Raw genomic sequence first — 12,157 nt, 5'->3', positions numbered from 1 at the left:
AGAGAAAAGGAGACATGAATAGTGTTTCTCCATGAGGTGTGTGCGGTCCCTTCGCTAAAACGTGACGGCGTCATCCCTGAAACTACAGATGAAGAGTTCCTTTAAAAAACAAGGAGAACTGATGAAGATGAAGATGGGAAAACTTCAGGCTCAGGTTTTTAAGTCTCTGAAGGAAGCAGCTGTTACAGTCCCCCCCCCCTCTCCTCCCACTAAATATAGCCGAACATTTGTCAAGTTTAGGATATACCGTTGTTTCACGGCGCACTGTAAGCCCATCTTTCAGTTGACGCCTCTCCCACCCCACTGTCAAACCCAAACCCCTGCAAAGTTCTTTCTGAGTGACAAGAAGAAAAAAAAAAAAAAACAATGCAGTCAGGAAAAAACAAAAAAACAAAAAAAGAGAAAGCTGTTCTGGCAGTCCAATAGTCTCTTTTTGCATTGTTTTTGTCGACAGTGCAAAGACTAGATGATCAGCGGGCCGGCGTTTCCTCTGCATGAAGGAGCAGAGTCATGGCTTTGAACCTGGGTTGCTTTTAGTCCTGTTACAGTCCTCGGATCGGAGAATTTGGGGTCTTTTACGAGGGGAGGAGGAAAAAAAACTAAACAAAAAAACAGCAACAACATTCTGCCTTGCCTTGGGGCAGGGGAACTAAAAAATAAAGATAACACCATTCAACTGATGTCTAGAAGGTAACAACCAGAGGATGTTGCTCTCATGTGAGCCAGTCACATGAACCTCTGCAGGGTTGAGGTGTGACGGTCAGGTTTCCCTACGAGACACAGAAAGAAGAAACTGTTAATAACAGATTATTATGGATAGAGAACGAGATCCTGAACATTGTTTTTAGATCCCCGTTAGCATCAGAGCATCATGCTGCTATCGCTAGTCTTCCTGAGGTCAGTTTGCATAAAAATGCAGATTTCACTTAAAGAAAATCATATGAAAGAAAAGTCTTACAATACCCATTATATAATAAACACACAAAACAATTCTACATATAACTTTACACACATTTTCATTCAAGTACTTTCTTTTATAATTCAAATTTTCCGATTTTTGTGCATATCCAGTTATTGTTCCTTTCACTCAGACATAGAAATTAGAACCATCTTTCCAGCCCACCACCTACACTTCTGATACTTTATTGCAGAGGTCTTCAACAGGGGGTCCGCGACCCCTAGGGGTCCACAAAGGTACTGCATGGGGGTTGTGAAAGTTTTGGTTGATTGGTTTTTTTTATATTCCCCCCTGCTATTTTTTTCCACTAATTGAAATGTCTTTAAATAAACATTAACATGAATTCAACACACTGTAGTAAACAGATAAATGGAGGCAGGAGATGTCTTTCAGTCATCAATGCACACATTCAGCGACACACAGGAGCTCTTTCAATCTGGGAACCGTTTCATTCACAACACCTGTCCCATCAACCAGGAATCACAATCAGAAATTCTATAATAGTCCCAGGTAGAAATTACTTCCGTTACATTATTCCATCTGTAATAGAGTGACTATAGGACCAGTTTGATATAACACAATTTCATATATAAATATATATAGCTAGGGGGTCCCTGCACCATCTTACCATCAGTTTTTGGGTCCTTGGCCTGGAAAAAGTTGAAGACCCCTGCTTTATTACAAAGCTTCTTTTATTGGCTTACAAAGTATGTTATTCTAAGTTTGATCAGACACTTGTGAAGTTCCAGCTGTGTGAAGACTATAACGATGGCCTGGGGATGGCGATTTTTACGTGGAGGACCTTTCTGACATATTAGGATGCTGAGAAAGGAATTGATGCCTATTTTTGGGAGCAAACAGTACCGTAGATAAACTAAAATGGTGGCTTTCATCCTCTTTATTTGTACTTTTTAAGGGGAAAAAATAAGCGTTGGTGGATTGTTACAACAGGTGATTTTACTTTAATGGGAAATAAAACTGGATATTACTTTTCTTTGGAGTATTAAAGACAAAATGTTCTCATATATGCAAGGATAGGGTGTGATTTGGAACACCAGAAGACAAAAAATGCTAGGAAGTGGAAAAATTAAAGACAGATTATCAGTTAGGCTTAGACTCAACTTTATTTATCCATTTTGATTACTTGTTAAACGGTCGAGTAATAGAGAATTTTTTTTTTCTTAATGGTAATTTCTGGTATAAACAGATGGTATTTTTACTAAAATTATGTTATTTAGAAAATGTATTGATGCATTTAACCCTGTATCCTTCACCAATAACCAGAAAAAAGTGATTATGCTTTTCGACAAAGTTTGTTCAGAGATTTTAGAGCAACACAATGTGTTCATAGGTGAACAAAAAATTTCCAAGCTTTAACTGCTTTAAAAGATCACAAAAGATCACAAGATTTCAAATGACAGCATACTATATAATTAATCTAATATATTCATTAATTATAGATACCAGATGCAGATTAAGCTAATATTTATTCTTTCATTTTATTATTATTTTTTCTTTATTAACTGTGTATTTATACAGAACTATATACAAATCTCATCTAAAGGGGTTTTATAAGTTCAAATTCACATCAAATTATAGAGCATCAATTTCGGTCCAAATTAATTCAGTTGATTTCCAAACAGTCTGATTTGATTTTAACTAAAACATAATAGCCAACATCAGGGGACTGTTCAAAGCTTATTGGTTAGAAGGTATACGAGTCGGAGCGGCTGACCGCCTCGAGTGGCTTTGCAACAACCCCTCCTGCTGAGCAGCAATGTGGTGACAGCTGCACTACAAACGCATAACTTTTATATTTTTTTTTAACTTCCTAAATGATAAAATTAAGTTTTAAATGCTGAGAATTGAGAAACTCCTTATTTATTCAGAAGCTGGAAATGATAAGATGATTTATATGAATAAAAGCAACTTAACATGAAGGACTTTTAGAGAAAATTCATTTGCTTTGCGTTTCAAACCACAGAGTTAATTTACAGTTTCCATGTGGGAAGGTTTCACTTTTCTAGGCACCAATTTAAATTCTTTCACTTAATTGAGGAAAAATTCTGCATAATTATTAGGTCAGTAAGTCAGCTTTAACTTTAACATGTCACTATTCAAAGAGTTCAAATAAAAAACATTGATATATATCCCTTATGGCAAGACAAACTGGTCTAAAGTCACTCATTTCACAGAGGTTACTCCATGAAGGACATTACAGAAAAGAATTGCATCACAACCTGTCCAGATTTTTAACCCATCACTCAAAATGTTCCATTTTATGTAACCTGTCCTGTAAAGCAGTTTTACATGTTATTCCACTGAGCAACCACTAGATGTCGCTGCAGGCTGCAGAAGCTGTGCGTCTCTGCAGCTCATTCAACATCTCTATTATAAACACTGTGATCCACTTGTCCTCAAAGGACCTACTTAGACTGGATGAGCTGAGAGGCTAAAAGCTGCGCTGCATATTGTGCTCGACTGCAGCAGAGAGAGACCAGGGCTTTGTTTGGACACGATTTAGTTTCTTTGCAGATTGCTGCCTTTGAGCCGACAACATAAATGTAATTGAAAAGTACAGCGTGAAGCCCGAGGGTGTTCCACTCAAATAAACCCTGGACAAAGAAACACTCAGTTTTATTTCTACAGGACAGACATCTGGGCTAGAAATCATCTCACAGCCATTACTATTTTAAACTGAAGTTGCAGTGTATTTATCTGCCTTCTGTGCTTTCCTGGTCTGCAGTCAGAAAGCTGGTATTGAACTGGAAAGTGTTCAGTTTAGGGACTAGTAATGAGATCTATCCACAACATAGAAAAACATTGTTTCAAGTGGATTCAACTAATGGTTTATTAGATCATCTTGATCTTCTGTTCACTGTGCCATGAACAGAACATTTTGGATCACTGTGGACCGCCATACCTGTGGCATAGGACAAGTCGTACTGCGCTGAGAGCAGCGGGTATCCCAGGTGGTGGTGAGAGGGCATGATTCGCTGGGACGGTGAGGTACGCGGTCGGTCCACGTCCCTGTCTCTGTCCCTCTCACGCTCTCTTTCCCGCTCTCGCTCCACGGCAGCCCCTCGGTCCTGGTCCCGTTCTCTGTCGTGGGGCGGTTTATCGCCAACCGTGGGGGATTTGCTCTTGTACTGCGTGACGCAATGATGTAGCGCGTCCAGGGCTTTGGGGTCCGTTGCCGTTTTAGTGACGGTGGGGCTAGCGCGGGATTTCTCGCTTCCTTCCTCACCTCCAGCTATTTTACCCCCGTAAGTAGAAAATGGATAACCTCCAGATAGATAACCTGAAAGCAGAGAAAAAAACAGATAGATTGGGACACTTTTTACCTTCACTACATATGTTGACATCATAAATGTGGTTTTATACATCAACTCTTAAAGAATTTCATAATTTTAAGCTAGAGTAAATCATTCTGTTATCATCTTAAATATTTCCAAAAAAAAAAAAGCAGCCTCTGTTAAAGATATTTTCCCCATTGACCAAACAGTTCAGATGCGTCTCTGATGGTTGTTTGATCTGTCATGTTAAATTTTGATTTGATAGACAGAGGAATTTACTGATTAGATTGTATTTATGAGTGCAATATGAACCACAAACTAAACAGTTCACCGCAGTTTTAGTGAAGGGTCTGTTATGAGTTCAAGTAAGGATTACCGCAGTTTGTAAGGATATGCATCTCTAGGCGTGTAGTTGAAAGTTCAAGGTAACCCAGAGTCAAGTTTCTTTACGCATGGAGAGCTCTCCTCGCAAAGTATTATGGGATTTGCTGTCACAGCGGCCAGCTGTCGCCATAGGCTGTCGCTACTCAACAGAGGTTACTAATAAAGATGGCGCAGGCCTCACAAGGTGGAGGAGGAGTTATACGACCAACATGGAGTAAAGAGTAGTGATCATCTGTCTGGACGGTCAGTTAACTGAGTTCGCTATCAAGTGCACTATATAGTCCCTGCTCTATAGAGTGACGGAGGGATTTGGGGGTTAGGGCGGACATTCAGCATTCAGATGGGGAGCGGTGCAAATCTGTGCATGTGCTTTTTAAGTGGAAAGGGCAGGTCTTCAAAAAAATTTGCGAAAATCCTCCACTGTACCTTTAATACGGGGATCTGACCGAGGTGAAAGAGGCTAACCTGTTGGCTACTGAGCCGAGCTAGCCAAGCGCTTCCTAGCTCTGCTCTTTATGTCCGGGTCTTGAAGTTACTTAGTTACTTCACTAAAAACAGATGTTTTCAGTTTCGTTATCCATCAGGTAAAACTTCATCGTGATTATACACACCAACAGGAAAATTGCATCAGACTCCGCATACGTACACTGCATTACATTATCTTTGTCCGAGGAACCACAATATTTTACGTGATCGTGGCAACGTTCAGCCAATCATAGGGTGTAACGTCACTGGCATGTGCAGGGCCAGAGTCTCGTCTGGATTATTTACACTGTTTAACGGCAACAAGGATGTAGAACGCACTTTATGCCACCTAAATAGCGCCCATTTACCCATGCTGCATGGCAGAGCAGCGTCAACTTCTCTGCTGTGTTCGGGTCAAGTGAGGATTCATAGAAAAGTGGAGGGCATTGCACAAAACATTTCTAACATGATAGAAATTGACATGCTGGAAATAAGCATTTTGAGAGTTGATAGAGCCATGGTTTAACAGTAATCTGGGAGAAAACAGAACTCCCCATTTCAAAGCCCTGACAGCAACTTAAAGTTTCTTCCACTACATGCTGGATAAAGAGCTATATGACAGTTGGCTTCAATTGAACAAAGTGGCAAATATCAGAATGACATATTACATCTTAGTATTACATCTCAGTATATCAAAAGTGTTTCACATATTCTATTCATCTTTTTTTATTCATTAATCTAGTAGGATTACTTGTTACATCTTCTAAATGTGTCTAGTTTAACAATGTGTGTGAAAATATTCTGTTTATTCAGTCATTTATTATAGCTGGCACAATGCATAAAAACCAAATAATGTAAAAATGTATTAATATTTTTAAAAATAATAATAAAACATACCTGGATAATTCTGCATCATGACTGAAGACATGCCTCTGTATCCCGGGTGGTTGGGGTCATAACCTTGTCCATAGGGGTAACCATGCATGTAAGGCAAGTAGCCTTGGTGCTGTGCTAGTGGTGATGTGAACTGCATGTGGGGGTTAGAACGAGAGTCTTTGCTCATGGCTCGATGTTCTTCAGCACTGATTCGAGGATCGTTACAGTCTTTTCCATCCTCCTTGGGTCCACTTTGACTGTCCTTTGGCCTGGTCCTTTCTTCCTTTAGCTTTCGATCTCGTTCCCTTTCTTCTTTCCTGCGATGCTGCTGTTGCTGGTGTTCTTCCTCTGGTTGGAGCTTCTGGCTCTCAGGGTACTGCTGAGGGAAAGAAAGCAGAGTCAACACAAACCTAACATGTAAAATTATCAAATAGTTTCACTACGGGTTATACAGCGGTACTACCTGTCTGTACCACATGGCCTGCTCCATTCCAGCCTGGCCTCTTGACTCCAGAGCTTGCAAAGAGTCTTCCTTGCCATGGTGACCCCCTTCAGACAGTTTCATCTTTAACCCCTCAGCTTGCTGGGATTTTGGGTCCTCCCCCTTTATGCTTCCAATAGACTTGGAGGTCAACTCAGAAGGCGAGTCTCTGGATTTGCTCGGCGCCTGGGGTACCTTTCCAAGATCGGACTGACTTGGGGCTTTGGAAAGGCTTGGTGGCATTGGGCTCTTTTGTTTCCACTCCTCCTTCATGGAGGCCTCTCGCTCTTTCATGACAGCGTCCGACTTCTTCTCTGCAGCTCGATGCTGCTCAGCCATCTGCCGTTGCCTTTCCTCATACTGTTGCCGGAAGGCTGGATTGGTGTTCATCAAGTGGTTATGGTAGCTTTGATCATGACTGTAGGCATATGGAGGGACGTATGCATACTGATTGTAGTAGAGAGGCTGCATGTACATGTTGGACCTCTGCTGGATGACGGAGGGCTGCTGTTGCTGTAGGCCAGCACCACTGGGGTCAGATTTCCGTTCTTCATGAACTTCAACCTTTACTTTATCCTCAGCTTGGTCATGTTCATCATCTCTTTTGATCTTAGCCTGACCTTCAGCCGCTGGTGCAGCTGGGTTTGGGCCGCCAGGACTGGGGTTGACGTAATTAGGAGAATAATAAGTGTCGTAATTGGTATAGTAAGGGGATTCTTTATTGGGTGTTTGGTTTGGAAAGAGTGCTTTTTTGACGCTTTCCCTGATGGTTTGGTCATCAGTCCTGACCTTGACACCTTCTGGTTTCCCTTCTCCATCCTCCCCAGCATCTGAAATGTCTGAATATGCTGGGCTATTGGTTTTAACTGAGGAGTTGTCTGCACCATTCTGATTTACCACGTGAAGTGGTGTAAGAGGTTGTGGCATCCCACTGCCATCTATCCGACTGGCAACACCAATAGACGGACTTGGAGCATTGTCAGAAAAGCTGTAAATTTTGTCAGCCTCTGCCTTGATACTGGCCAAGCGACTCTGATGGGGGTCTGAGGAGCCATTGAGGAGACTCTCGCCCTTATTACCTTGGTCACAAGGTTCAGAGTATGGAAGCTTTGCTTCCTCTAATTTTCCACCCTTTCCTGGGGGCTTAGGGCTATCAGCGTCCTTTGCGCCATCCTTTTTCTTTTTGTCCTTCTTCTTCTTGTCTTTGGAGCTACTTGATGCTGGATCTCCAATAACTGGAGGTTTAGGCTGTGCACCTTTCATTTGGGGGCTCTTGGGGATTCCTTGCATCATTGGGGCTAGTCCTGGGGAGGGATTTTGGTTCCCAGGCGGAAAAGGATACATCTGTTGGGATCCTGGAGGCCCAGGGCCAATAGGACGTGGTGACTTCAAGTTTTTCTGGGCAATTTTATCAGTTTTTGTACCAGTGTTAGCCTTTTTTGATTTATCCGATCCTCTCTTATCGTCTATCCCGTCATTACTAGCCTCATCAGTAAGGCATGGTCCATCCTCGCAGCCATCCATCGGTGTACCTCCTGTGTCTGGATCCGTCTCAACTGTTTTCTTTTTACTCTGCTTTGAACCAAACTTCCCAGGAGAGGGGGAAGGACTCTGTGCATCAAAGTTCCTGCCCTTCGGAGTAACTGAACGAGCTGGAGACAAACATCCTTTCTGGGAGATAGTCGCCCCATTACAGTTTCCCGGTTCAGGATGGAGGGTCGAGTCCTCTCCGTATTCACTGTCTCCATCCAAGTCCAACTTTATGTCATCATCATTGTGGGCTCGGGCTTGGTGGTACTTCAGTCCATTGATGTGCTTGTATTTTTTGTTGCAGTTGGGATGTGGACAGTCAATAAGAACTGGAGATGGGCAGCCTCGATCGAGTGGAGGTGGAAGAGATTCCGTCTTAACAGAAGGGATTGGGAGACCTGCAGCACCCACGCCTCCATTGTTGGAATTTGTCCGCATGCGCTTGTTGCCTTTGGTGTCCTCTGAACTGGAGTTGGGCTCCATATCAGAGGCAGGTTTGGTCTTGCGTTTCCCAGTAGAGGAAGGGCTGGCTTTGATGTCCTCTGTGTTGCTGTTCGGAGGGGTGCGGCGCTCTGATGGCGTCTGGCTGCCCCTGCGGCCCTTGGTGTTTGAGGCAGCACGTGTCTTGTTGTTGGTGGCACCCTTGTTGTCTGACGAGTTGCTATTCTCGTTGATCGGGGTGTTGCTGTTCGGTCTCATCCGTTTACCTCGGCCACGACCATTTCTCATTTCCAGATCACTTGTGGGCGATTCACAAAATCTGCAGTTTTGTTGAAAACATGTATGAACTAGTTAGTAAGATATACATGTCAGACATTTAAAATTTTATGTTTAAAAAAGTAAAGCAAAAAATCAAACTGTCTTAATACTTTTGGTTATAATTCAAAAAAGATTTAGACATGCCTTTATTTAGAAGATTTTGTTAACTTTAACAAATTTGTAAGGAAATCTAATTTTGAGTGGTTGAGATAACACTGCAAACCAAATCAACATTTGAGATCCAAATGTATATCCAAAGCCATGACACAACTAAAATAAAGCTTCAAATTAAAAATAAAATAGTTTTTCAGCCTATTCTGAACCTCCTTTCAAACAAAAATCTATTTATTCATGTGACCATAAATACATTTTACATGGCGAAGGGTGGAAGTAAAAAATGTAGAAAGCTATACCTGTTAACTACTTCTGACACTATAATTTATCTATTTAGATTTTTTTTGTTAGATCATATAAAACCTTGGTGTAATGCCAAGGTTATAATAAATTAGAAAATCCCTGAGTACCTGAATTCTTCTTTTGACAAAAACAAATGAGTAAAAAACGGGAGTATAAAAAATGACCAAATGCTTAATAGTGAAACTAATCTTTATTTTCCTCATTATTGTATTTATAAACAGCTATGGAAACACTGTTTCTCTACATAATCTCCTACATCTTAAAAACAAAAACAAATGAGCCTGTTAAAAATGAAAGCAAAGCAAATACCATTTGAATAAATGAGCTTTGAACATTCAAGCTCCTTTCTAATCAAAACATGAAGTCATTTAAACACTTCAAATAGCAGTGTGGGATTATCTTCCACTAACAGTAACCTAATTATCTTTCTGCACAGCAGTGAAGGTTAGCAGTCTGCAACAAAGTCAAACCCAGAGCTGCCATGACTCACGGCTTCCTCTACAAGTCTCTCTAAACAACTTTAGCCCCAGCAGGGGATGTGAATACATCCGCAGTCTGACAGCGGTGCAGGAATTTAGACTCATTACAAGCCCAAGTTTATATTCAGTCTGCTGAAAGATTTCTGAATAATTTATGGTGGGTCCTTTATGTAGTCATGCTGCAAACATTAAGACAATCTTGGTGCAAATGCACCCTAGCAAACATTATAAATTGAGCTCCACAGTAATACATTAGTGGGATAAAGCATCTACTTGTTTTCCATTAGGCCTGATTTAATCTTGATTTTTTTTTTTTTTTTTGATACACTTAGTTGCCAATTTGAATTCTAGATTTCCATCTACTGTTGGTTACAGCAGGTGTTTAGTAAAGCTGTGATGTCATTTTACAGTCAATACATTTTGCATCCACAATGTTGGGGTATTTGCAGAGAAAAGACCAAATAAATACCCCCATGCTGTTGCCATGAGACTGATGTTAGAAATGGCTGCCTTTGTGATAGAAAATGCTATCCAATGTTGTGGGGGGAAAAAAAGCTCTTAGTCCAATAATTGGATTCTGCAATCTGGCTTGTTAGAGTAGCTTTCTATTTCCACTGCTGCCTCCTGAGACATCAGCTGCTTGCCAATGAATCCTGTTTCTCTAGGCTCAACATAAAGACTAACATGCACTCGGTGGTCCAGCGGCACACTGGCAACTCATTGCATTAGGGCTGTCTGTGCTCGAGCTGTTGCTGCTACAGCAGATTCATATCACATGCAATATGAAAAGGTTAAGAGGCTTTGTAGCGAGAGTTTGGATAGAGTATGCATCAGTGATTTGTGATTGTGAACCCTCTTTCACCTTGACATTTACAATTCCCGTGCACAACAGCAAATTTAATTGCATGCTAAAGCTGCTTTCTCCACTTGAAAGGAACTAAACAGGGGATGTGTCTTACCTGGGGGGAGCCCAGTCATGCCGTGTGCAGTCTAACAAGGTGCCCACATATGTCTTGTTCCTCCAAGTGACATTGACCACAAGCATGCCTGAAAGAAAGAAAACCATAAATTCACACTTTTGCAAAGCAACTATTGCGTCATAGTGGATTACAAAAACAGGCAAGCTGTAATATAGACAGTTATAGGGCAGGAAACATTGCATTGCCTTCAGACTATAAATAGAAGGGCAATAGGGATGCAGCTTGAACAAATCTTCTCTAAATGATGTCATAAGGAAGATTTATTTTTTTTAAATCTCCCCTCTAAAGCCGCAGGGGCAAGACTGCCTGATATCCCATAGATGACTTGGAAGAGACTCTGTGGCTGTCAGTATTATAAAACCTGTTTAAGATACTAGCATAGGGTCTCTCAGAGATTTTTCTAGTAGTACGGTTACAGGGAATGAGGGAAAAAATCCTTTGTGTTAAATAAAGTCATCTCCAAATGTAGGAGATTTCCCTGAAGGAAAATCACTAAGGGGGAAATATTTCTTTGTAACACTCTGCTTCACTCTGCAGCCTGAAGCCTTCATCCTCAGGGAGGGTTTGACTACAGCAGCGCTTTGAGAAATAAGCGACCAATTCAAAGCAAACGGTTCTGTTTGACGGACTGTAAATGAGTGTGCAAGAAAAGCCTGTTGAGTTCCCTGGTATTGATGCAATCTGTCACACCTAGAAGCTTCTGTGTTGCCATTTGGCCAGCGTGAATTATGTAGCACTCATCGTACGCTACCCAATCTGCCCAGCACTGAGTGAGACACCTGATCTCACATTTAAAACCTCAAATTAGTTCCAGAAGATCACTTCCAACACTAAGTTTACACCTAAATAAAGGACTAGGGTTTAGTCCTAGTTCTGATTTCAACCATTTCTTTCCCTGCTGCGTTTAAAGGCTACTTTTAAAAAGAAATAAGGTTACATTTGCAACAGATTCTCTGATAAAGACACTAGTATCACAATTTATTCAGCAAAATGCATGCCGAATATTTAAGCCTGGTGTTAGGTTAATGTGTCACTAAGATATGTACAAACATATAGCGGCCTGTTTTACTACAACGTAGGAAATTTGTAACTACTATATGCTAACATCTCTGCATGGAAGAACATGGCGGACGGGCGACACCTCCTACTGGCAAGGATTGGCAGATACAGACATCTTATGAGTTGGCCTACATGAAGGGATAGTGAAATACTTTTTTAAAGAAATGATTGTCACTCTATGACTCAAAGGGGCTATTCTTTAAATGCACAATTTCTCCTGCCAATCACTAGATCAAGATGGGAACCGATCAAAGGAGAAGTAACCGAATGAAAGGTGCATTTCGAAGACGAGCCAAAAGGATCATTACTATCTGCTCCTCTGACTCTTGTTGGATGTTGTTTATTCAGTAGGATTACTAAATTGTGAAAGAACAAGACAGATGGGCCTCTTTAACTACGTATTCAAATTAGGGTTGTCAAAAGTATCGATACTCAAAAAAGTATCGATACTGAAACGTTGTATCCGGATACAA

General features: G+C 41.2%; 1 protein-coding gene across 2 annotated transcripts in view; it reads right to left on the bottom strand.

Annotated features, from left to right (window-relative positions):
- Positions 1-203: 203 nt before the first annotated feature.
- Positions 204-12,157, bottom strand: part of znf609 (zinc finger protein 609) — a 104,862-nt gene continuing 92,908 nt past the window's right edge. The window contains exons 4-8 of one of the 2 annotated variants that reach the window (XM_015377578.1): positions 10,605-10,692; positions 6,443-8,750; positions 6,001-6,358; positions 3,882-4,259; positions 204-770 (exon numbers count right to left, since the gene is read on the bottom strand). In XM_015377578.1, the coding sequence (XP_015233064.1) occupies positions 727-770; positions 3,882-4,259; positions 6,001-6,358; positions 6,443-8,750; positions 10,605-10,692 (3,176 nt within the window). In that variant the 3' untranslated portion in view covers positions 204-726. The remainder of the gene's footprint in view (positions 771-3,881; positions 4,260-6,000; positions 6,359-6,442; positions 8,751-10,604; positions 10,693-12,157) is intronic. The other variant, XM_015377579.1, reaches the window with a different exon arrangement.

The sequence above is a fragment of the Cyprinodon variegatus genome, unplaced genomic scaffold, assembly GCF_000732505.1.
Source record: "Cyprinodon variegatus isolate N-32 unplaced genomic scaffold, C_variegatus-1.0 Scaffold156, whole genome shotgun sequence".
NCBI lineage: Eukaryota > Metazoa > Chordata > Actinopteri > Cyprinodontiformes > Cyprinodontidae > Cyprinodon > Cyprinodon variegatus.
The sequence above is the reverse complement of the archived record's forward strand: the minus strand, read 5'-3'. Positions and strand labels throughout refer to the sequence as shown.